General features: G+C 46.0%; 1 protein-coding gene across 1 annotated transcript in view; it reads right to left on the bottom strand.

Annotated features, from left to right (window-relative positions):
* The window catches only part of LOC144498778 (N-acetyl-beta-glucosaminyl-glycoprotein 4-beta-N-acetylgalactosaminyltransferase 1-like), a 736,002-nt gene that overhangs the window by 297,311 nt on the left and 412,416 nt on the right, over positions 1-26,275 (bottom strand). The window contains exons 4-5 of the mRNA XM_078220446.1: positions 8,107-8,202; positions 1,459-1,549 (exon numbers count right to left, since the gene is read on the bottom strand). Of these exons, the coding sequence (XP_078076572.1) occupies positions 1,459-1,549; positions 8,107-8,202 (187 nt within the window). The remainder of the gene's footprint in view (positions 1-1,458; positions 1,550-8,106; positions 8,203-26,275) is intronic.

Raw genomic sequence — 26,275 nt, 5'->3', positions numbered from 1 at the left:
TTTATTAGTGTCACAAGTAGGCTTACGTTAACAGTTACTGTGAAAATCCCCTAGTCGCCACACACCGGTGCCTGTTCAGGTACACTGAGGGAGAATTTAGCATGATCAATACACCTAACCAGCACGTCTTTCGGACTGTGGGAGGAAACCTGAGCACCCGGAGGAAACACAAACAGACAGGGGGAGAATGTGCAAACTCTGCGAGGACAGTGACCCAAACCGGGAATTGAAGCCGGGTCCCTGGTACTGTGAGGCAGCAGTGCTAACCACTGTGCCACCTTGCCGCCCTGCTGCTTAAGGTAGGAGAGAGGAGCAAAAGGACAAGAGTAGATTTAAATCAAATATCAAAGTTGATGCCAGGTTCATTCCTCTTTCCCCAGTCATCAATTTTCAGACAGTAAAAGTTCAGTTCAGTTCATTGCACCTAACCAGCACGTCTTTCAGACTGTGGCAGGAAACCGGAGCACAGGGCTGAATATAATAGTACAGGAGTAGTCCTGTGCACCTGCTGGAAAACCAGTGAGCTGCAGCCAGTTTTTGAAGCCCCAACCAGATTAAATGTCAATTAGTCAGTTAACTGCCTGCTCTTGGGGCTTTGTTCTTTTAAAGGCACAGAATTTAAATGCCCTAATTGGGCTTCAGCACTCAATTCGTAGTGCCCAGCATTACCAGGGGATGGGAGCTTCCTGCACAGTGCAAGAGGCAAAGGCAGACAGCGGCCATGATGGTTCTGCCATTGCCTCACACAAGAGAGCAGGCAGTGCCTCGAAAGGTGCACAGCCTCACCCAAGTGACCAAACCACCAAATACAAGGTCATAGAGTCATAGAGGTTTACAGCATGGAAACAGGCCCTTCAGCCCAACTTGTCCATGCCACCCTTTTTCTTAAACCACTAAGCTAGTCCCAGTTGCCCACGTTTGGCCCATATCCCTCTGCACCCATCCTACCCATGTAACTGTCCATGTAACTGACTATGCAACAACAAGGTAAAGCGCACGATCCAGCATAAATTCCCTGAAATGTTTCAACATTAATAAAGTATAACTTCTGCACACCCTGACCCAACAGGGTCAACAGGGTTCAGGCTGTTTGGGTTCAGTCATTTTAGCGTTGAAAATTGCACTCTCACCCTCTCTGGCCTGTTAATCAGCTCTTCAAGTAATTTAATGTTAACTAGAGGCAAGTGGATTTCCTCTCTTTAAAGATTATGTTGTGATCTGGAGGTGCCAGAATCCAGTGGCCACCCAGTGGGAGTGCGGTTTTCACATCCTGCACCAGAAATTGAAAATCCCAACCTTAATGACCCTGCCAAGCTGTCAGTAGTTTATTTTCAACCTGCCTTTGCGAGTTCATTGGTGATAGAATTGCAATATCAATGAGGAGCAACAAAGAGAAATAAACAAATGCAGTCCCTTCAGCCTACTGGATGCACTCTGAGTATCTCCATCCATCCTTACCATCTTTGTAGGGGTGTATGTAGCCGAATAGCCTTAGCCCATAATTCTTCCATTTTGGAGAAACAGCAATCTTGTTTACTGAGGTACGTGTCTGAAACAAAAAGACAACTTTTCATTCCCCATACTCATCCACTGATCGCTAGAGACTTGTGTATTGGCCACAACATACTGCAGAAGCTGAACATCTCAAATTAAAACAACAAAATGCTAGAAATACTCAGCAGATCAGGCAGCACCTGCGGAGAGTGTTAACATTTGGGTCAATGACCAATTACCCTCAGATACGTTTCCTGCATTTTCTGTTTTTATATCATAATCTAGAATACGTTTGCCTCAACAAATTTGCCCATTCTTGTGATATTTCAGAGGCAAGGATTTTTCTGTCTCCATAATGGTCACTAATCAACTGTCGATGGATGGAGGGAGCTGACTTTATGGAAATGGCACGGTGGCACAGTGGTAAGCACTGCTGCCTCACAGCCCCAGGGACCCGGGTTCAATTCTGGCCTCGGGTGACTGTCTGTGTGGAGTTTGCACGTTCTCCCCGTGTCTGCGTGGGTTTCCTCCGGGTGCTCTGGTTTCCTCCCACAGTCCAAAGATGTGCGAGTTAGATTGACTGGCCATACTAAATTGCCCCTTAGTGTCCCAAAATGTGTAGGTTAGGGGGATTAGCAGGGTAAATATATGGGGTTACGGGGATAGGGGCTGGGTGGGATTGTTGTCGATGCTGGCTCAATGGGCCAAGTGGCCTTCTTCTGCACTGTAGGGATTCTATGATTCTATCTCTTGTTTACTCCAGTAAACTGCAGGCCTATACCCAGCCTCACAAAAACTGCAGCTGCTTCACCTCCAGTCACTCCTGAAGGTTTTTTGAGTGAGGTAATGAGTTCTGTGGCATTTCTCCTAAATTGTGGTGAAAACAGCAGCTGGTTCTAAGACTCCGTCACACAAGCAGAGACACCCATATCGGCCCCTTCCTCAATCCATCTTCCAGACATAGAAGAAGTGTAACAAACAATAAATTATAATACCTACGCCCTGATGGAGCTCATCATCTTTTTGTTATAGCACAGTAATATCTGAGGTACATTTTATCTGATATATTAGTAGTTGTTTAACGAACAAAAGTCATGTGGTTGGTTTCTATGCTCCCCAGTAGGTTTGAAAAGGCTGTATTAAAATTTAGTGAGTGGCCTTTCGGCTGCCGATACGCTCACCCTGGACCCCTGTCTGAAATTTTACAGGGGGTCGGGAAGGCATTGGGCAGCTGATCCACTACTGGGGCGCACCTGCCCTAATGAGATACTTATAAGTAGTTAAATTTTGGTCACTTAAGGGCCTCATCCCATTGCCGCTTCATTCGGAGGTTGGAGGGTCATGTCATGCGTGAACTCCGGCAGCTTTAGCTGCCAGGCTAGGTGTCCAGCAAGGTGGGAGGGGGGAACCTCCTTTAGGGCAGGCTTTTTCAAAGGGTGGGGTCGCAACCCACAGGTGGGTCGCAGGATGTCGAAAACGGTAAATTCTCACTGCCCTTTAAACTGATCCTGTTCAAAATCGCACAAGATATTCTGTGATCCTGTTAAAATATGCAGGATGTTCTGTGATCCTGTTCAAATAAAGCACGGGATGTTCTGTTTATGACGCACATTTTGTAGAAGGCGGAATGACAATGAGGACCTCTCAGATGATGACATAACCAACATGAGGACTTTTAATGTGGAGGAAAAGCTTAGTATTGCCTGATGCAATTCAAGTTACATGCACATGCAAGGAAAAGGTGAGAATTAGGAGAGAGGTGTATTTTGAAATGTACAGTAAATCTCATTTAGATTGCCACTGTCACATCACTACTGCAATTGCCTGGTCAGTGGGCTCTGCCTGAGTCCCTAATTTCCCACCATGAAGGCAAGCTGTAACTTCAGAGGTTGACAAGTGTCTCACAATCTAACTCATTAATTTTCCTGTGTGCATAAAAATATTTTGCTGTTCATAGAAATCATAGAAACCCTACAGTACAGAAAGAGGCCATTCGGCCCATCGAGTCTGCACCGACCCAAATCCCACCTGGGCCCTACCCCCATATCCCTACATATTTACCCGCTAATCCCTCTAACCTACACATCTCAGGACACTAAGGGCAGTTTTTAGCATGGCCAATCAACCTAACCCGCATATCATTGGACTGTGGGAGGAAACCGGAGCACCCGGAGGAAACCCACGCAGACACGAGGAGAATGTGCAAACTCTACACAGACAGTGACCCAAGCCGGGAATCGAACCCAGGTCCCTGGAGCTGTGAAGCAGCAGTGCTAACCACTGTGCTACCGTGCCGCCCATAATCAAATGTTGAATCAATTTCAAAATGAGATGAAGGCTGAAAAACAGGAAAACCATTGAGACATTTTATATTTTAGTTACAGCGGTATGTGAGAAAGGATAATCAACACATTACCCACAGACTTCATTAGAAGCAGCAAAATGTAGTTATTGATGTGACATATCCCCCCTACCAGGGAGGTTTATTGATGGGAATGGTAACAGATAGAGATAATTGGCAACTGCCCCGTTAAGGTTCCACTTAAAAGCAGCGCGTTGATCTGGTGAGCTCTGCATTCCGAAGGTGCATCTTAAAGGGGCGGCATGATGGCACAGTGGTTAGCACTGCTGCCTCACAGTGCCAGGGACCTGGGTTCAATTCTGGCCTCGGGTGACTGTCTGTGTGGAGTTTGCACGTTCTCCCCGTGTCTGCGTGGGTTTCCTCCGGGTGTTTTGGTTTCCTCCCACAGTCCAAGAATGTGCGGGTTAGGTTGATTGGCCATGCTAAATTACTCCTTAGTGTGAGGGGGATTAACATGTGAGGTTACGGGGAAAGGGCCTGTTGTCGGTGTAGGCTTGATGGGCCAAATGGCCTCCTTCTGCACTGTAGGGAGTCTATGATAAATGAGAAATCTGTCACAAGTAAAAGGCAGTCAATTTTCTATGGATGGCTGACTCACAGTAAATTAGTGTATTGTTTAATTTCAGACATTTATTTTGAATGTATACATTGACAATAGTTTTCCACACACCGACATCAATTTCATTCCCTTTGTGCCAGAATATGTCCAGAATGATTTGTAAAATGGATCTGAAACACAGCCCTGACATTTAATATAATGTTAGTACAAAGTGGAAAGATCGTATTTCATTACATGTCCCATGTGACGTGGGTCACGAGGGATGGGCATTTGGTAAAAGTGGGTCGCTGGAAAAAATGTTTGTAAAACAATGATATAGGCAAAGACCATCAGAGGCATGAAAGTAATTCTCCCACTTTAACCTTCACCCTTTTCCCCACCATTGGCCTGTTACACCTGGCCCTCCAGCTCCTCACCGAGGTCAGATTGGCAAGCCTCAGTGAGACTTGATTCAGGATTTACCTGGGCTGCTTGGCATGGTGGAACTGCCTGTAGTCCTAGCTGAGGCAACCACTCCCAATGGTGCTGCTGGGGCTACAGAACTGCCTGCATCTAGTTTGCCAGCTGTTCTCCAAGGCACAGCCTTTGGCAGATAAGGCAAAGGAGAATCCAAAGAGCTTCTATAAATACATAAAGGGCAAAAGAGTAACTAGGGAGAGCATAGAGCCTCTTAAGGATCAACAAGGTCATCTATATGCGTGCGGATCCACAAAAGAATGGTGAGGGCCTAAATGAATATTTCTCATCAGTATTTACTGTTGAGAAAGGGATAGATGTTAGAGAACCTGGGGAAATAAATAGTGATATCTTGAGGAGTGTACATATTACAGAGAAGGAGGTACTGGAAGTCTTAAAGTGAATCAAGGTAGATAAATCCCCGGGACCCGATAAAATGTATCCCAGGACGTTGTGGGAGGAAATTGCAGGTCCCCTAGCAGAGATATTAGAATCATCAACAGTCGCAGGTGAGGTGCCTGAAGATTGGAGAGTGGCAAATGTTGTGCCTTTGTTTAGGAAGGGCAGCCAGGAAAAGCCTGGGAACTACAGTCTGGTGAGCCTGAAAACTGTAGTGGTAGGTCGTTAGAAGATATTCTGAGAGACTGGATCTACAGGCATTTAAAGTAAAGACTGATTAGGGACAGTCAGCATGGCTTTGAGTGGAAAATCATGTCTCGCAAATTTGATTGAGTTTTTTGAAGAGGTAACCAAAAAGGCAGATGAGGGCAGTGCAGTCAACGTTGTCTACATTAAATCTCACGGGATCCAGGGTGAGGTAGCGAATTGGATACAAAATTGGCTTGATGACAGAAGACAGAGAGTGGTTGTAGAGAGTTGTTTTTCAAACTGGAGGCCTGTGACCAGCGGTGTGCCTCAGGGATCAGTGCTGGGTCTACTATTATTTGTCATTTATATTAATGATTTGGATGAGAATATAGGAGGCATGGTTAGAAAGTTGTAGTTGACACCAAGATTGGTGACACAGTGGACAATGAAGAAGGTTATCTCGGATTGCAATGAGACCTTGATCAATTGGGCAAGTGGGCTGATGAATGACAGATGGAGTTTAATTTAGATGAATGCAAGGTGATGCATTTTGGTAGATTGAACCAGGACAGGACTTACTCAGTTAATGGGAGGGCTTTGGGGGAGAGTTATAGAACAAAGAGATCGAGGGGTACAGGTACATCGCTCCTTGAAAGTGGGGTCACAGGTGGTCAGGGTGGTGATGAAGGCATTCAGCATTCTTGGTTTCATTGATCAGAACATTGAATACAGGAGTTGGGATGTCTTGCTGAAGTTGTACAAGACATTGGTAAGGCCACACTTGGAATACTGTGTTCAGTTCTGGTCACCCTATTATAGAAAGGATATTATTAAACTAGAAAGAGTGCAGAAAACATTTACTAGGATGCTACCGGGACTTGATGGTTTGAGTTATAAGGAGAGGTTGGATAGACTGGGACTTTTTTCCCTGGAGCGTAGGAGGTTCAGGGATGATCTTATAAAGGTCTATAAAATAATGAGGGGCATCGATCAGCTAGATAGTCAACATCTTTTCCCAAAGTTAGGGGAGTCTAAAACTGGAGGGCATAGGTTTAAGGTGAGAGGGGAGAGATACAAAAGGGTACGCAGGGGCAATTTTTTCAAACAGAGGGTGGTGAGTGGCTGGAACGAGCTGCCAGAGGTAGTAGTCGAGGCGGGTATCATTTTGTCTTTTAAAAAGTATTTAGACAGTTACATGGGTAAGATGGCCATAGAGGGATATGGGCCAAATACACGCAATTGGGACTAGCTTAATGGTAAAAACTGGGTGGCATGGACAAGATGGACAAGTTGGGCTGAAGGGCCTGTTTCCGTGCTGTAGACCTCTATGACTCTGTAACCTCCATCCAAGAAAGGGGCAGAAGTCACACCTTAAAGCAATTAATGCTTCCCAGCATTAAACTCCTGTAGGGCAGCCATCGGGATTGCGGGTGGGCTTTTCAGCCAGGGTTTGTGGGGGGGGGGGGGGGGGGGGGTAGTAGGACCACGGTGCACTATAAAATCCAGCTCTGAGAAAAATAGGAATACACAGCAACAAAGTAGGCCACGATTAATCTGTTATACCGGTCTCTAAAGAAATATCCACTTATTCCTACTGGATACTGCTCAAACCTTTTTAACCTCTCACACACAGCAACACATTAAATGATCAGACATTATGGCTGAAATTATACTGCCCCACCTTCCACGGAATCGGAGTGGGCGAGGGGCGGACAATGGAAATGTCCATTGGCCTCGGGCAGGATTATACGGTTTCAGGATGAGCGAGGTCATAAAATCCTGCCTCGTATTTTCATTTAATGATGTTGGCTGAGGGATAAATATTTACTCACCTGTTTTTCTCCAAACTAGTGCCATGGGATTTTCTAAGTCCACCTCTGAGGGTAGACTGCAGTTCTGTTTACCATCTCTCCCAAAAGTCAACACATCTGACAGTGCAGCGTTTTCTTAGTACTGCACTGGAATGTCAACCTAGATGCTATGCTCTAGAGTGAGTTTCTGGACTCAGAGGTGAAGTGTCACATCCACGATCAGTTAAAAGTAAGGTTTATTTATTAGTCACAAGTCGGCTTACATTAACACTGCAATGAAGTTACTGTGAAAATCCCCTAGTCGCCACACTGCGGTGCCTGTTCTGGTACACTGAGGGAGAATTTAGCATGGCCAATGCACCTAACCAGCATGTCTTTTGGATTGAGGGGGGAAACCGGAGCAGCCGGAGGAAACCCACGCAGACACGGGGAGAACATGCAGACTCCACACAGACAGTGACTCAAGCCGGGAATCGTACCTGGGTCCCTGGCACTGTGAAGCAGCAGTGCTAACCACTGTGCCGCCCCAGTAGAACATGCAGAGAAAGGTACTTTCTCCATGAAGTGGAGGGAAAGAGATGAGAGGGAGTTAACCAGAGCTAACCCCATACACCTTCTGGCACAGTACTGACAGAGACTTAGCAGCAAGTTATGAATGGGGAATTGTTCACAGTGCAGGAGACTTTACAAAAGGGCAAAATAATAACATGGCAAAGGGGGAAGTGGCATCAAAGTCATTTGGAGATCTTTAGTGATGCCTCCTCATGTCATTATCTTTGAAGTTTCGTGCTTTGAAACCAAAGAAGAAGGTCGGTCTAAGCTGCAGTTTTACTTACATGTGGATAAAGTGGAAAATGAATATTCTTCCGCAGCTGATAAATTGAAGAGCCACACCAATCCTCAAAAACATGAAGGTTCACTTTGCCTTTGTACTGTAAAATGAAAAGAAAGCAAGCATTGATCATGATATCCTAGTCTTATTGATCAAATGTATATGTAAAACAGCAGTGCAATTCCTTGCGGAATCAGTGACTATTTAAGGAGTCATAGCAATGCTCCCCCTAATTTCTCTTTGCGGTGCGTAGCGAGTTTCTACCACGCACTGTGTGATCCCACATCTTAAAGGGAACATTGCTGTGTTTGCCCTCGGTGTAGCACATGACCATTTACATTGATCCATGGCAGGGTACCTGGCAATTCTTTTTTTCCATCTTGGCTCAAACACTATGTTATTAAAGGTAATAGCCAGAACTCTGCCACCTCGCCCACCACGAAATCGGAGCGGGCAAGGGTCCAACAACCTCTGTTGACCTCGGGTGGGGATTTTCGATCTTGCCCGAGTGAGGCCCTAAAATCCTGCTTCATCACTTCAATTCACCCTACCTGATATCAGGACTGTCACTTGTAGAAATGTTGGGCAGTAATACTTAGTGAGAAATAACTTTATGCTACTTACATATAACCCTGAACTGGTTTACACTACCATGTTTGCTCTCAGGTTAGATGAATGGTGGAGGTTGGAGAGTGTGGATTGAATTACTGTTCATACAAATTGATTTAATGCAGGAAAAGGTTAAACTTATCACTGATATAATAGAGTAACATGTGGCAATTCTGACAAACCAGCCCATGGTAAGGAAAGTAGGCCCACGCACCCACCTGCCTAACTAGAGGACCCAATCTTCCTGTTTTTGCACCAGAGTCATCAAAATGAAAAATGTCAACCCAGGCCCACTCTAACTCACTATCTCCTTGGGTGAAATACTGACAAGCTAATACTGCACTGAGATACTTCTTGTCAAAAAACTTCTAAGATGCAGCCTGTTTGAAGCAGTAAGAGCAATAAATTAGAACAACTGTCATTAAAGGTCACTAAGTTCAGAAGAAATGCTTGACTTGTCTGGAACAGTGAAAAAAAGCACTGACATTTCCACCATGCTCATGAAAGTCATGTAAGCAATAAAAGTGCCACAAAATCAGCTGCAATTTGCAGTTCTTTCTGTTGAGAAAAGGTAGGGGAATCTTTTTGGTGTCAAACTGGTTCCAAGATCGCATGGCCGGCAAAGTAAAAGCAGAAGTCTGCAGACTTGGCAATCTTCTATTTAAGTCAGATTGGCCCATGGTATTTCAAAGCCAGTCCAGTTAGCCTGGGTCATTTCATTGAACAGAATCCCTACAATGCAGGAGGTCGTCATTCAGCCCATCGAGTCTGCATTGACTTTGATAGAGCATCAGACTATTCAGACCCTGTCCCCATAACCCCATGTATTTATCCTGCTAATTCCCTTAACCTACACATCTTTGGACATTCTCTTAACCTACACATCTTTGGACACTAAGGAGCAATTTAACATGGCTAATCAACCTAACCTGTGCATCTTTGGACTGTGGGAGGAAACTGAAGGAAAATTATGTACACAGGGAGAACATGCAAACTCCACATAGTCACCCAAGGCTGGAACTGAACCCAGGTCCCTGGTGCTGTGAGGCAGCAGTGCTAACCACTGTGCAACCGTGCCGCCCATGATCTGCAGAAGGATCATTTAGACCCAAAATGTTAATTCTGTTTCTCAGCCAGACTTGCTGAATCTATCCAGCATTTTCTGTTTTTATTTCAGATTTCCAGCATCTGCAGTATTGTGCTTTGAAAAGAAAACTATTTGCTATCTTTGGCTCATTGGTAGCACTCCTGCTTGTGAGTCAGAAGTTTATAGCTTCAAGACCCACTCCAGCACTTGAACACATTGTGTAGACTAACACTCCAGTACATTAATGAAGAAGTGTTGGTTAGATGCAAAAGGCCCCAACAGCACTATTCAAAAAACAGCAGTGGAGTTCTCCGTGGTGACTTGGTCAATATTTATCCCCCTGCCAAAGTCACTAAGAAAATCAAATAACCTAGGCATTCATTTCATTGCCATTTGTGGTGCCTTGGTGCAAATTGGCTGCAGTTCCAAAGTATTTAATTGCTGTGAGATGCTTTGGAATATCTAATATTAAATGGTACAATATAGTTGCAGATTCTTTCTTTCCAAAGCTACTACTGACTGTAACTTTATACAAGTTTGGTTCATAAGTATTGTTACAGTCCTCACAGTTAATGCTGAAGGTTTCATTCAGACATATTTTAAACTGCTACTAAAACATCAGGCCAAATGCAATAAATTCAGTGGAAAATTGAGCTACCAAATAACACCTGAAGGGGCAGCAGAATGGCAACATTCAATAAAGAGAAGTGGGTGAACAGTGGACTACATTAGATGGCATGCCAAGCTCACCACTGCATGGGCAGAGGGCTGGCTAATGAATTACTGAGCACTGCAAACAGTGCAAGTCTCAAACAGAAGCTCCACAGCATGTGCCCAATAATCTGAAGGCAACAGTAGAAGCAGGAGCACAGCAGAGTGTTGCACAGAGTGGGGTAATTACTGCTAAAGCTCCAACTGACATTTCAGCGGCTATAATGCTTGCACACAGGACTGAGTGCTGATTAAAGCACAGATGTGCACAGTTTTATTTAGATGAGCCAGCAGGATGTGGCTTGCAATTAGTGTATCTGCTCTCAGATTTTATACTGGACATACATATATTCTTTCTGGTGAATGTTCAAGTTTCTCTTTGAAATATTGCATGACAGCAACTTGGGAAGTTATTTCAATGGAGCCTACAAAACCTAACACTCTCTTCACACCAAGGCATAACATATGGATACATATATTCAGTCTACACCATCTTTTACTGGTCAGCCAGATGCCTGAACTGCGCCATCAAATTCTCCAAAATACTCAACGTCTATTTGCCTGATACAAAGCGCACTTCTCTCTGTAGGAACACATCCGGCTGATCTGAGTCTGGAGAACATAACTGACAGATGCAAGGCTTAAGAACCAATTTGTGTTCAAAGAATAACACTGGAATTAACTAAATAAAACAATGCAGCCTCCCAGCACAGAACAGCTGAACACTGGTAAGATTTAATTGCAAAAACAGAAAATGCTGGAAATACTCAGCAGGTCTGGTAGTATCTGCAAAGAGCAAAATACTGTTAACATTTCAGGTCAATAAGTTTTCATCAACATGGTACTTAGAAATATAATACATTTTGTGGTGAACCATCGTTGGTTACCACTGGGGGTTGTTCTTATGTTACTGTTGGGTTAGGGTGTTGTCACTGTGGGGGTTGTATAATGTTGTTGGGTTAGGGTGTTTACCTGTGGTAAATGTTATTATGGCACATCCCGGTGGGGCCCCGCCTCCGGAGGAGAGGTATAAGACCCTCTGCTCCGGCAGGACCCCTCCAGTCTGAACTGGTGTACTCGTGTTAGTTAGTTCCATTGTTTAATAATAAAAGCCTTCGATAACTGAAGCCTTGTTCCACGTGCTTGATTGTCGCGCATCAATTTTATTATCAAACAGAAAACTCTCAGCAGTAAAAAGAGAGTATGGAACAGATTTTGAAACCAGATCGTCTGGCGTTGGACCCACGTGCGGTCGGTGCCGCTAACACCTTCGAGTGTTTCGAAGACTACCTGGCAGCCTCTGTAGCTATTACTACAGACAGCGACAAACTCCAAGTCCTCCACGCAAGGGTAAGCGACACGATTTATCTGGCGATTCGTGCGGCCACCACTTACCCGAGGGCCGTCGAGCTCTTGAAGAAACGATACACGAAACCACCCAACGAGATACACACTCGTTACCTCCTCGCGACACGACGTCGGCAGTCGGGCGAAACCATGGAGGACTACGCCAATGAGCTCCTGCAGCTTGCCAGGGGTTGCGATTGTAAAGACGTATCAGCCGAACAATACATGTACGACCTCGCCCGAGACGCGTTCGTAGCAGGGGTAGGGTCCTCGTACATCCGGCTTAAGTTACTGGAGAAAGGGAACCTCAACTTGACCCAAGCGATGGAGATGGCTGAGATGCTGGAAGCGGCGTCGAAAAGCTTGGCGCTGTACCCCGAGGACCACGTGGAGACAACGTGGCAAGAGCAAGCTCAAATCCCTCCTCGCCCCGCGGGCTCGCGCTCCCATATCGATCCAACGACGGCGGCAGCTCCAGGCGGCCAGCGATGCTATTTTTGCGGTGGGGCCAAGCATCCACGGCAACAGTGTCCGGCAAAAACGGCAATCTGCAGCCAGTGCGGTAAAAAGGGCCACTATGGTAAAGTTTGCAGGTCGAAGTCCAAAAATGGCAGTGCAGCTTGTAACCCTCCAGAGCGGAGACAATCTCCTTCGGCGTCGCAGTACCAACGAGGTCCGACCACGTGCGAATCCAGGACGGCGCCATCGTGGCTGACGGAGGAGGAGGAAGACCACCAGGAGTCGCTACGTTTGGCGCCCTCGCCCACGTGCGATTCATGGGGGCGGCCATCATGGTCCACGACGACTAGGAGCGACCAGCAGGGGTCCTCAGCATCAACATCGGCGGCATGCAGTGACGCCCAGGGGCCAACGGTGGCGTCGATCTCCCTGGACCAGACAAAGCACCACAGGCTTGAGAATTCCATGATGGATATCAAGGTAAATGGTCGTACTGTGAATTGTCTGTTTGACAGTGGGAGCACCGAGAGTTTCATACACCCTGACACTGCTAAAAGGTGTGGACTCCGGGTTCTACCTGCCAAGCAGACAATTTCCATGGCATCACGGTCCCGGTCTGTACCGATCCAAGGACGATGTATGGTAACTCTAGAGGTACAGGGCACAATTTACGAGCAATACAGGCTCCTTGTGTTACCTCACCTTTGTGCGCCAATTCTCCTCGGACTAAATTTTATGGTCCACATGAAGAGTGTGATCCTACAGTATGGTGGGCCACTCCCTTCACTGGCAGTAGGGAATCAGCCGCAGCCTCCAAATTGCCCAAAGCGCCCCGCATGCAATCTTTCCACTCTGAAAATCACTACACCATCCTTACTTAAGAATCTGGTACCAGGCTGCAAGCCCATCGCTACTAAGAGTAGGCGTTACAGCGCTGAAGACCGGATCTTTATTAGATCTGAGGTTCAGCGGCTCCTCAAGGAAGGGATCATACAGGCCAGTGCTAGTCCGTGGAGAGCGCAGGTCGTGGTAGTCAAAAGCGGGAACAAACCTCGGATGGTCATCGACTACAGTCAGACCATTAACCGTTATACGCAGCTGGATGCGTATCCTCTCCCGCGCATTTCTGATATGGTCAATCAGATTGCGCAGTACCGAGTGTTCTCTACCATAGACCTTAAGTCCGCCTACCATCAACTCCCCATCCGCCCAGAGGACCGACAATATACGGCTTTTGAGGCGGATGGTCGTCTATACCATTTTCTCAGGGTTCCATTTGGTGTCACCAATGGGGTCTCGGTCTTCCAGCGTGCTATGGACCGAATGGTGGACCAGAACGGGTTGTGGGCTACCTTCCCGTACCTGGATAACGTCACCATCTGCGGCCATGACCAGCAGGACCATGACACGAATCTCCAACACTTTCTGCGCACTGCATCTCGCCTGAATCTGACCTATAACAGGGAGAAGTGCGTATTCTGTACGCGCAGGTTAGCCATCCTTGGATACGTGGTGGAAAGCGGGGTCATTGGCCCTGATCCAGACCGTATGCGCCCACTCACTGAACTTCCCTTGCCCGCTAGCACGAAAGCACTGAGGAGATGCCTCGGGTTCTTTTCGTATTATGCGCAGTGGGTCCCCAACTACGCGGACAAAGCTCGTCCGCTCATCAAGTCCACGACCTTCCCACTCACGCCGGAGGCCCAATTGGCCTTCAAGGCTTTGAAAAGCGACATTTCGAAAGCCACGATGCACGCGGTGGATGAATCCATCCCTTTCCAGGTGGAGAGTGATGCATCTGATTTCGCCCTAGCCGCCACACTAAACCAGGCAGGCAGGCCCGTCGCGTTCTTTTCCCGCACCCTTCAAGGCCCCGAAATTCGGCACTCAGCGGTGGAGAAGGAGGCTCAGGCCATTGTGGAGGCAGTCAGACACTGGCGCCATTACCTGGCGGGGAAACGGTTCACTCTGATCACGGATCAACGATCCGTGGCGTTTATGTTCAGTAACACGCAGAGGGGCAAGATCAAGAACGATAAGATCTTGCGGTGGAGAATTGAGCTCTCCACCTATAATTACGATATTATGTATCGTCCAGGGAAGCTCAATGAGCCCTCGGATGCCCTCTCGCGCGGAACATGCGCCATCATGCAGGAGGACCGCTTGAAGGCCCTCCACAATGACCTGTGTCATCCTGGAGTCACCCGACTCTACCACTTCGTCAAAGCCCGCAACCTGCCCTACTCGGTGGAGGATGTCAGGTCAGTGACGAGAAGCTGTCGGATTTGCACAGAATGCAAACCGCACTTTTATCGACCAGACCGGGCACAATTGGTCAAGGCCACTCGCCCTTTCGAGAGGCTGAGTGTAGATTTTAAGGGCCCCCTTCCCTCAACGGACCGGAACGTCTATTTCCTCAATATAATAGATGAGTACTCCCGGTTCCCGTTTGTTGTCCCCTGTGCGGACACGTCGACTGCCACCGTGATTAAGGCATTTAGTGAGCTTTTTACCCTGTTCGGGTACCCCTGCTACATTCATAGCGACAGGGGCTCGTCGTTCATGAGCAACGACTTGAGGCAATTCCTGCTCTCATTCGGGATTGCCTCTAGTAGAACCACGAGCTACAACCCTAGGGGTAACGGACCGGTGGAAAGGGAGAATGCTACAGTCTGGAAGGCTGTCCTACTGGCACTGAAATCCAGGGGCCTTCCAGTCTCCCGTTGGCAGGAGGTCCTTCCAAATGCGCTCCATTCTATCCGCTCCCTCCTGTGTACGGCAACCAATGCTACTCCCCACGAGAGGATGTTCTCATTCCCTCGGAAGTCGTCCTCGGGGATCTCATTACCAGCCTGGTTGACGTACCCAGGACCCGTCCTTCTGCGGCGACATGTGAGGGCTCGCAGGTCCGACCCCTTGGTCGAACCGGTCCAACTCCTCCGCGCCAACCCTCAGTATGCCTATGTGGCATATCCTGACGGGCGAGAGGACACTGTCTCCATTCGAGACCTGGCGCCCGCAGGGGACGTCGCAACTCCTGTCGCTCCCATACCCCCTGTCACGAATCCCCTACTACTTATTTCTTCCCCAGACGTGGCGCGGTCAGCACCGGGACCAGTGCATAACAGTTATACTCCCATGTACAGCTTGCCTGAGACTCGGAGATCGGCGCCACCACAGAAGGTTCCAGGATCCCCTGCACCATCGCCTCACCAGGGCCAACCGGCCCGGGAGTCCTTGAGGGGACAGCCGGACGCTGTTTTGGAGAGAACGCCACCGCAAGCACCTGCTCCGGTTTCGCAACCGGTGTTGAGGAGATCACAGCGACGGTGCGGTCCTCCAGACTGTCTGGACTTGTGAATTTTGTACATATATGACCTGTTTTTTGCACCCCGCCGGCCTTTGTTTTTAAAGGAGGGGTGAATGTGGTGAACCATCGTTGGTTACCACTGGGGGTTGTTCTTATGTTACTGTTGGGTTAGGGTGTTGTCACTGTGGGGGTTGTATAATGTTGTTGGGCTAGGGTGTTTACCTGTGGTAAATGTTATTATGGCACATCCCGGTGGGGCCCCGCCTCCGGAGGAGAGGTATAAGACCCTCTGCTCCGGCAGGACCCCTCCAGTCTGAACTGGTGTACTCGTGTTAGTTAGTTCCATTGTTTAATAATAAAAGCCTTCGATAACTGAAGCCTTGTTCCACGTGCTTGATTGTCGCGCATCACATTTAAAGTAAATGAGGTGGTAAAAAGAACAAAATCAGTTGGGTGTAATTAAAAGCAGAACTTGCTGAAAATACTCGGCAGGTCTGGCAGCATCGATGGAGACAGAAACAGAGTTAATGGATACGATTCTCCCATCCGGATGCACATGTTTATTGGCGCGTCGGGTTGGGAGATGTGCATGTTGGCCATTTCACAGGATTCGCGCATGCGTTCCCGACGCATGCGCATCTCCCATAATTGGAGAGCAGGTGCAGATGGGACTGTGCTGGAAACCGGCAGGAAGACAAGGTAAGCGATTTAAATCTAATTTTAACCTATTTTAAAAGTCATTATCGGGCCCGGGACTGAGATCTCTGGGCCCGACTGCATCTTCACTCCGGCGGGGTTTAGTGTAGCTCCCCACTTGCAGGGAACTACCGGGAGATACCGCTAGAGTGAAGGGGTGGCAATCGGGGCCCCCCAGGGGGTCGGGCAGTGAGGGGGGGTGGTGCCCCCTGGGCATGGGCACCTTGACAGTGCCAGCCTGTGACCCCTGGCACTGCTCAAGGGGTAAAGTGCCCATGCTCAGGGGCACCTTGGCACTGCCCACCAAGCATCGGGCAGTGCCAAGGGGGCAGGGCCTAGGGGGGCAATCGATGAGGGTGGGGGGGGTCCCACTGCCATTCTGCATCAGTCGGGACTGGAGGGAGACCGGCGATTGGGGCAGCCGGGGGGGTGGGGGGAAGGCTGGCTGTAGATGGCGGTACTCCAGGATGGATGGAGGTGGGGGTGGGGGGGTGTCGGGGTTGGCCCGGGAATACTTGTGCGGGCCACGATCAGGCCGGCAGTGCAACCAATGGGTTACACATCGCTTTTCTCGCCTGACTTGACACTTTGACAAAGGGAAAATTCCACCCAATAGCTTTGTTTCTCCCTCCACAGAGGTTTTTTATTCACATATGGTTGATTAACTGTTCACTACCGCTGACCTGGAGTTTTTAAGGAAAGGAAGTTAACTTCCAAAGATTGATAAAAGCACACATCTATACCCACTTTTTACCACTCTCATCAAATTCCAGTTGCCATTCTGTATGTAAGCCAATCTAATTAGTAGATCCTCCCAGCTCTGTGCACAGAGGTCAGTTTGAAATCCTTGGAAAAATAAACGCAAGCAATCCAAGTGACTTTCCCTTGGGTTTTACAGCATTCCAAAATTTCTTATAAAGAAATTATATCAGTTCTACACACTTCTCACAAGAGTCAAATACAGTGTGTTCCATTTTGGCATAAAAAACATCAAATGTGTGCGCCACAGAGCCTGCAGAGCCTAATAAGCCCTCCCATTCCCAAATTTGCATAGATACACCTTATCTGATTATAAACAACAGTTCAACCACCGGTTTCCTGCCACCCACTTTACCAAATAACCACCTAAATAGCACATTGAGAGATTACGTACAAGCTTAACAACACTACTACTCATAGATAGATTTGTTCAAAACCTAGACCCCAATCTATGTATTGCTTTACATAGCTTATCTTTGATTTTTCATTCTGCAACAAAACATCATAACTTTGAGGTATTTGGTCAACGTCTGCAAACTTTAGTGCTTGCTCCTGAATGTAGCTGATCATATACCACTGTTTCTCAACCCATCCATTCTGAATATATCTGCCTAACTTGTTGAAAAATTAACTCAATTTGCTAAGCTAATTGATCTATTTGTAGGCTTGGATTATTGAGCATCTGGCTGAGCATAATCTTCCTCTATTAAATAAATTAAATGAATCATCGTTTTCGCAAATCAGCATCAACCTCGATGTCAAATGGCAGTTTCTTGAATGTTCTCACTTTATGTTACTGGTATCCATATATTTGTACTCATGGACTGAGTCTTAAATTCCCTGTTCTTTACTATCTTTATTCAAAGTTTTAATTGCTTTCTGTTATTTCCTGCTGTTCCTCTTTCCACCCTGCCTGAACACTTTGACATCATTTGCCATCAATTGGCATCAGTTGCACTCCACAGCATTTGCTTACACTCATTCAACAACAATTGTGCTCAAAAGCAATTATTTAGCTGTCATTTGATATCGATTGCTCTCAAAAGTAATCATTTAGCTATTATTTATCAAATATCATCATTTATCTCTCATTAAATATTGCAAGTAATACAACTAACATCAACATCATCAACTGTCCCAGTGCTCAATAATTTGCAATTAGCAACATTACTCAAGCATTCGACAACAAAAATGATCAGAGTTTACTTCCACATTTTTGAATTTCCATAGCTTCAAGCATCCTAAAACCTAGGGCCCTATTTTACCATTTTGATTGTAAGTGCTGGGCGGACTTGAAACTGGGAGTGTTTCAGATCCGACTTCCAGACCCGTTCACAGCTCCCCCCCGCCCCATACGCAATCTGCCTGAAAAAATATCAGCAATTCTGAATCGTGCTGCAGAAGCCTGTGGGCGGAGCTTAACACACCCGAAATCCTGCAGCTCCGATCGACACCTCCAACCGTGCATGCGCAGAAAGAAAATGATAGAATGCTGCTCCTCTGCCACATCGCTCCCGGGTCGGATAAATGCCTCCCCCTGGCCCCCACAGACATTGCCCCACCCCCACAACATTACTGACCCCCTTATCCCCCCCACCCGCTCCCGACACCCAGACCAATCACAGGCCCCAGAGTGGCAGCAGAACCAGGACTGGGACCAATGTCCTAGGGGGAGTGTTTGCTAGAGCGGTTGGGGAGGGTTTAAACTAATATGCCAGGGGGATGGGAACTTATGTAAGGAGTCCGAAAAGGATGGAGCAAGGACAAAATGTGGGGAGAATGTTCCAACTACATCAAAAATCCGGAAAAAAAGTTAAAAGGAAAAACTCAGGAGATGTTATTGATGGAAGTGTTAGAATTCAAAAAGAAGGTTCAAAAACTAGCATAAGGGCACTTTATCTGAATGCTCGTAGCATTCGAAACAAGGTAAATGAGTTGACGGCACAAATCATTGTGAACGAGTATGATTTGGTAGCCATTACAGAGACATGGTTGCAGGATGGTCACGACTGGAGTTAAATATCCAGGGGTATCAGACCACCAAATAATGACATCATGGTGGGGCGAGAAATAAACAAAGAAATAACTGATGCATGTAAAAATGGTAGAGCAATTATCATGGGGGATTTTAATCTACATATCAATTGGTCAAACCAGGTCAGTCAAGGCAGCCTTGAGGAGGAGTTCATAGAATGTATCCGCGATAGCTTCCTTGAACAGTATGTAATGGAACCTACGAGGGAGCAAGCTATCCTAGATCTGGTCCTGTGTAATGAGACAGGAATAATTAATGATCTTGCAGTTATGGATCCTCTTGGAAGAAGTGATCACAGTATGGTTAAATTTAAAATACAGATGGAGCGCGAGAAGATAAAATCCAATACCAGTGTCTTGTGCTTAAACAAAGGAGACTACAAAGGGATGAGGGAGGCGTTGGCTAAGGTAGAATGGGAGCAAAAGCTTTATGGTGGGACAACTGAGGAACAGTGGAGGACTTTCAAAGCGATATTTCACAGTGCTCAGCAAACTTATATACCAGTGATAAGGAAGGACTGTAGAAAAAGAGATAATCAGCCATGGATATCTAAGGAAATAAAGGAGGGTAAACAGGTTGAAGGAAAATGCATACAAAGTGGCAAGGATTAGTGGGAACCTAGATGATTGGGAAATCTTTAAAGGTCAACAGAAAGCCACGAAAAAAGCTATAAAGAAAAGTAAGATGGATTATGAGAGTAAACTAACTCAGAATATAAAAACAGATAGCAAAAGTTTCTACAAATATATAAAATGAAAAAAAGTGGCTAAAGTAAACATTGGTCCTTTAGAGGATGAGAAGGGGGATGTAATAACTGGAAATGAGAAAATGGCTGAGGCATCGAACAGGTATTTTGTGTCGGTCTTCACAGTGGAAGACACAAATAACATGCCAAAAATTGATGACAGGAAGGCTATGGCAGGTGAGGACCTAGAAACTATTATCATGAAAGAGGTAGTGTTGGGCAAGTTAATGGGGCTAAAGGTAGACAAGTCTCCTGGTCTTGATGGAATGCATCCCAGGGTACTAAAAGAGATGGCAGGAGAAATAGTAAATACACTTGTGGTAATTTACCAAAATTCGCTGGACTCTGGGGTGGTTCCCGCAGATTGAAAAACAGCAAATGTGATGCCACTGTTTAAAAAAGGAGGTAGACAAAAGGCAGGTAACTATAGGCTGGTTAGCTTAACTTCTGTAGTAGGGAAAATGCTTGAATCTAAAATCAAGGAAGAAATAGCAAGACATCTGGATATAAATTGTCCCATTGGTAAGACGCAGCATGGGTTCATGAAGGGAAGGTCATGTTTGACTGATTTGGTGGAATTCTTTGAGAACATTATATGTGCAGTGGACAATGGGGAACCTGTGGATGTGGTGTATCTGGATTTCCATAAAGCATTTGAAAAGGTGCCGCACTAAAGACTGCTACATAAGATAAAGGTGCTTGGTGTTACGGGTAATGTATTAGCATGGATAGAGGATTGGTTAACTAACAGAAAGCAAAGAGTGGGGGGAAATGGGTGTTTTTCTGGTTGGCGATCAGTGACTAATTGTGTGCCTCAGCGATCAGTGTTGGGACCGCAATTGTTTACGATTTACATAGATGATTTGGAGTTGGGGACCAAGTGTAGTGTGTCAAAATTCGCAGATGACACTAAAATGAGTGGCAGAACAAAGTGTGCAGAGCCTGCTGAAAGTCTGCAAAGGGATATAGATAGTCTAAGTGAGTGGGCGAGGGTCTGGCAGATGGAGTACAATGTTGGTAAATGTGAGGTCTTCCATTTTGGTAGGAATTACAGCAAAATGGACTATTATTTAAATGGTTAAAAAATTACAGCATGCTGCTGCGCAGAAGGACCTGAGTGTCCTTGTGCAGGAATCTCAAGGAGTTGGTTTGCAGGTGCAGCAGGTAATTAAGAAGGCAAATGGAATTTTGTCCTTCATTGCTAGAGGGATGGAGTTTAAAAACGGCGAGGTTATATTGGAGCTGCATAAGATGCTGGTAAGGCCACACTGGAGTACTGTGTACAGTTTTGGTCTCCTTACTTGAGAAAGAATATACTGGCACTGGAGAGGGTGCAGAGGAGATTCACTAGGTTGATTCCGGAGTTGAGAGGGTTGGCTTATGAGGAGAGACTGAGTAGACTACGGCTCTACTCATTGGAATCCAGAAGAATGAGGGGAGATCTTATAGAAACATATAAGATTATGAAGGGAATAGATAAGATAGAAGCAGGGAAGTTGTTTCCACTGGTGGGTGAAACTAGAACTAGGGGACATGGCCTCAAAATAAGAGGAAGCAGATTTAGGACTGAGTTGAGGAGGAACTTCTTCACACAAAAGTTTGTGAATCTGTGGAATTCCCTGCCCAGTGAAACAGTTGAGGCTACCTCATTGAATGTTTTTAAGGCAAGGATAGATACATTTTTGAACAGTAAAGGAATTAAGGGTTATGGTGAGCGGGCGGGTAAGTGGAGCTGAGTCCACAAAAAGATCGGCCATGATCTTATTGAATGGCGGAGCAGGTTAGAGGGGCCAGATGCCTTCTCCTGCTCCGAGTTCTTATGTTCCTATGTTCCCCCTCACTGATCTCAGGCAGAGTGGTAGCGGACATCCCCTTCCCTCTCACTGATCTCAGGCAGAGTGGCAGTGGACTCCCCATCCCCCCTCCCCCTCACTGATCTCAAGTAGAGAGCCATCGGACGCTCAGCACTTACCTCCTCACTAGCTGGAGCGCCCGAATTGGACTTTTGTGGAGCATGTCGATTTCACGCTGATTCTGGATGGGTGAACGCGGTGGTAAAGGGGGAAGTGCCAATAAGGTTGGGCGTGCAGCCCATTAAGTCAATTTAAATGCATGCAAATACATTTAAATGGCCGTCGCGCCTGTTTCAGGCATGGTCCTGATGGTGGCCATTTTCAGGCCTTGGTAAAGGGGGGACCAGCGCGGAGGTGAGCGCGGATCGCACTACTCGCCTCACGCCCGACTTTACCAAGTTTTCGTGCCTGAAAACATTTGCAATTTGATGGTTAAAATAAAGATCCTCGTTAACTTTAGAAAAGGACCCTGTTTTAACCTGTTTTGATAAAGTAGTTTTGTTTTTCTTCGTAATCTATTAATCACTCTTTCCTCAGCCTGCCCCAACTGGAGCTCAGTTTGCAGGTCTAACCAGAACCAGAAGTGTTGGTGAGGCTGGTCCTGGCACAGCTTTTCAGCCACTGTGGAAGCAGCAATAACGCTGTCAGCGAGATGATTATTCAGGGAGGGAGTGGTGGAGAGAGTCATATGGGTGCAGCATTCAGCAAGGCCAGGGATCTAGAGTTTAGGAAGGTGGGGTGGGGGGGCGGGGGGGGGGGGGGGGGGGGGGGGAAGAGTGGATTATGTTGTAGGGTGTAACATATTATCATGGACAAAAGATTGGCTGGTTAACAGAAAACAAAGTCGAGGCATAAGAGAGTCTTTTTTTGGTTGGCAAGATATAATGAGTGCTGTGCCACAGGGATCAGTGCTGGGGCCTCAATTTTGTACAAATTATATAAATGACTTGGATGAAGGGACCAAAGGTATGATTGTTAACCTTACTAAAGACATGAAGATAGGTCGGAAAATAAGATGTAAAGAGGATACAAGGAGGCTACAAATGGTTAAGTGAGTGGGCAACGATATGGAAAAATGGAGTATAATATGGGAAAATATAAAATTGTCCATTTTGGCAGGGAAAATAACAAAAGTATATTATCTAAATGGTGAGAGATTGCAAAACTCTGAGATGTATATTGATCTGGGTATCCTAGAGTACAAATTGCAAAAGGTTAGTATGCACATTCAGCAAGTAATTAGGCAAGCTAATAGAATGTTATCTTGTTCATTACAAGTGGAATTGAATGCAAACTTCAGGGAGGTTATGCTATGCTTCAGTTATATAGGGCATTGGTGAAACCATATTTGGAGTACTGTATACAGTACTGATCTCCTTATTTAAAGAAATATGTAAATGCATTGGAAGCAGTTCAGAGAAGGTTTACTACACTAATACCCGGAACAGGCAGGATGGCTTATGACAGAAGGTTAGACAGGCTAGGCTAGTGTCCACTGGAGTTTACAAGAGTAAGAGATGATTTGATTGAAACATACGAGGTCCTAGGCGATCATGACAAAGTGGATGCGAAGAGGAAGTTTCCTCTTGTGAGAAGATCTAAAACTACGGTCATGTTTAAAATTAAGGAGTCACCATTTAAGACCAAGATGAGGAAAATGTTTTTTCTCTGAGGGTCGTGAGTCTTTGGAACTCTCAAAAAGTGGTGGAAGCAGAGTCTTTGAATATTTTTAAGGCAGAGGTAGATGGATTCCTGATGAACAAGGGAGTGAAAGGTTACAGGGGTAAGCGGGATTTGAGTTGAGGCTAGAATCAGATTAGCCATGGACTCGTTAAATGGCAGAGCAGGATTGAATGGCCGAGTGGCCTATTCCTGCTCTTAATTCATATAAGTTTAGGGGCACAGAGGTGGAATTTGAACCCTGAGATTGGGGGTTGGGGGAGAGAGAGAGAGTTTAGACCTGGAGGCTCAGGGCAGGGGAGGGGAGGTTGGAGGCAAGATTTTAGACCCTGGGACTTGCAGAGTAGGTAAGTGGAAAGTGCAGACCTTAAGATTAAAATTAATTAAGAATTGATGGAGTCTGGTGGGTGCTCTTAAGCATGTACTGTATGGCGGAATGATGTTTTGATCAAAACAAAAATGACTGAATAAATTCAGATATTATTTAAGTAATTAATTTGCTTGTATTTTTCAATGCAGGTTGCTGAGCACATTGGATCGTGTTGAACATACTTGACAGCTTTGAATACACTCAAAGACTTCAAATGCCTTTTGCCATTTCAGCATATATGATGTCCAAGATGGCAAAGCACTGTTGATCTACCATCAAACTCATTCCAAATTAGAACGTTTGATGTGAAATGATCACTGATAGTATTTGAGCACACAATGCAAAAGTGACATCAATATTTTTGGGTAGGGCAATTACCACTCAATGCTTCCTGCTGGATTTGGGCTCTTTGTTGATAAAGAAATGACTCTTCATTCATGTCAATCTCGCAATCGATACCATTTCTTTCTATATTTTCACCTTTGATGGATCAGCTCCATTGGAACTGATCCTTTAAAAGGTGAATAACAGAGACAATTACTTCATCACTGAAAGAAGCTGTCAGTAGATTCTGGCCCACTGTTGACCAATCCTTTGATCCAGGAAATCTCCAGTTCTGCTACCAAACTCAAATCCCCAGACTGATCATTGAACCTGAACACTTATTTGATTAACTTTCCTCACTGTCTGTTAAAACTGCACTCAGCGTTCACTCTATCCATCAACGCCACTCATGTCATTCTATCTTATTACTCCCCAGCTGCCACAAACTAACCCCCTGTGGAATGTGGCCCTTAACCATTCATCAGTGAGTGGGCGAGGATATGGCAAATGGAGTATAACGTTGAGAAATGCGAGGTTATACACTTTGGAGGAAATAATAACAAATGGGATTATTATCTCAATGGAAACAAATTAAAACATGCTACCGTGCAAAGGGACCTGGGGGTCCTTGTGCATGAGACGCAAAAGCCCAGTCTGCAGGTACAACAGGTGATCAAGAAGGCAAATGGGATGTTGGCCTATATTGCGAAGGGGATAGAATATAAAAGCAGGGATGTCTTGATGCACCTGTACAGGGCATTGGTGAGGCCGCAGCTGGAATACTGTGTGCAGTATTGGTCCCCTTATATGAGGAAGGATATATTGGCATTGGAGGGAGTGCAGAGAAGGTTCACCAGGTTGATACCGGAGATGAGGGGTTTGGATTATGAGGAGAGGCTGAGGAAATTGGGTTTGTACTCGTTGGAGTTTAGAAGGATGAGGGGGGATCTTATGGAGACTTATAAGATAATGCGGGGGCTGGATAGGGTGGAGGCGGAGAGATTCTTTCCACTTAGTAAGGAAGTTAAAACTAGAGGACACAGCCTCAAAATAAAGGGCGGTCGGTTTAAGACAGAGTTGAGGAGGAACTTCTTCTCCCAGAGGGTGGTGAATCTCTGGAATTCTCTGCCCACTGAGGTGGTGGAGGCTACCTCGCTGAATATGTTTAAAGCGCGGATGGATGGATTCCTGATCGGTAAGGGAATTAAGGGTTATGGGGATCAGGCGGGTAAGTGGTACTGATCCACGTCAGATCAGCCATGATCTTATTGAATGGCGGGGCAGGCTCGAGGGGCTAGATGGCCTACTCCTGCTCCTATTTCTTATGTTCTTATGTTCTTATCAGCTGTATCAGCATGTTAACTCAACGAATTCCTTACCCAACCAAACCTACTATTACCTCCACGTTATTCTTGGGAATACTCCATGGGTAACCACTGGCTTCAGCTCACCCTGCCAATTTCCTCTTTCCATTCCTGATTTCTTTCCCATCAGCACTTGACAGGTTTAATTTATTTATTACAGATTTTTATTTGGGAATAAATATCTTTCAGTTTGGAACTCATTTCTCCACCATTAAGATTAAAGGAATTAAGGTATCCCACTTTTCTACATATCAGACACTTAAGGCCGGCTTTTTGTGGAGTTGTGTCGACTCTGGAGGCCTTTAAAAGTGGTGCGAGGGTCCTGATTCTGGGATCTTGGCCCCTATTCCTGGCACCAGCAATTATCGCCAGTCAGGTTAAGGAAGAGAGTAATGACCCCGTACCCTGAACTCTTAACCCGGCCTGTTCCATTGTGGCTGCATGCGCACGCACGCACACACACACGCACCCTCTCCATGCCTATGCACTATAGAACCAAGAAGCCAAATAACTATTAAATTTTGAAATGCACTGAGAAAAAAAACATTCAACAATCTGCTTGAAGAAAACTGCTTCTCTTACAACCCTATAAAGCTGTACCTCACTTCACACCTCTTAACCTTGCCCAAGTAAACATACAGACGTTGAAATAAATGGTTCAAAGAAATAACTTATCATAAACTCAGAGATGTTGATAAATCAAATCAAACTTTCCACTTCCACCTGTAAAAACGCACCCCTACCTAGCTAACCATTAGTCAGTCTTGGTGCTCGGTCAAGAATTCATAATGAGGCAGTGAACGGAATCAACAGGAACAGATTGT

This window comes from Mustelus asterias, chromosome 9 (assembly GCF_964213995.1).
Source record: "Mustelus asterias chromosome 9, sMusAst1.hap1.1, whole genome shotgun sequence".
Lineage (NCBI taxonomy): Eukaryota > Metazoa > Chordata > Chondrichthyes > Carcharhiniformes > Triakidae > Mustelus > Mustelus asterias.
Note: the sequence above shows the minus strand (reverse complement) of the source record. Positions and strands in the feature narration are given on the sequence as shown.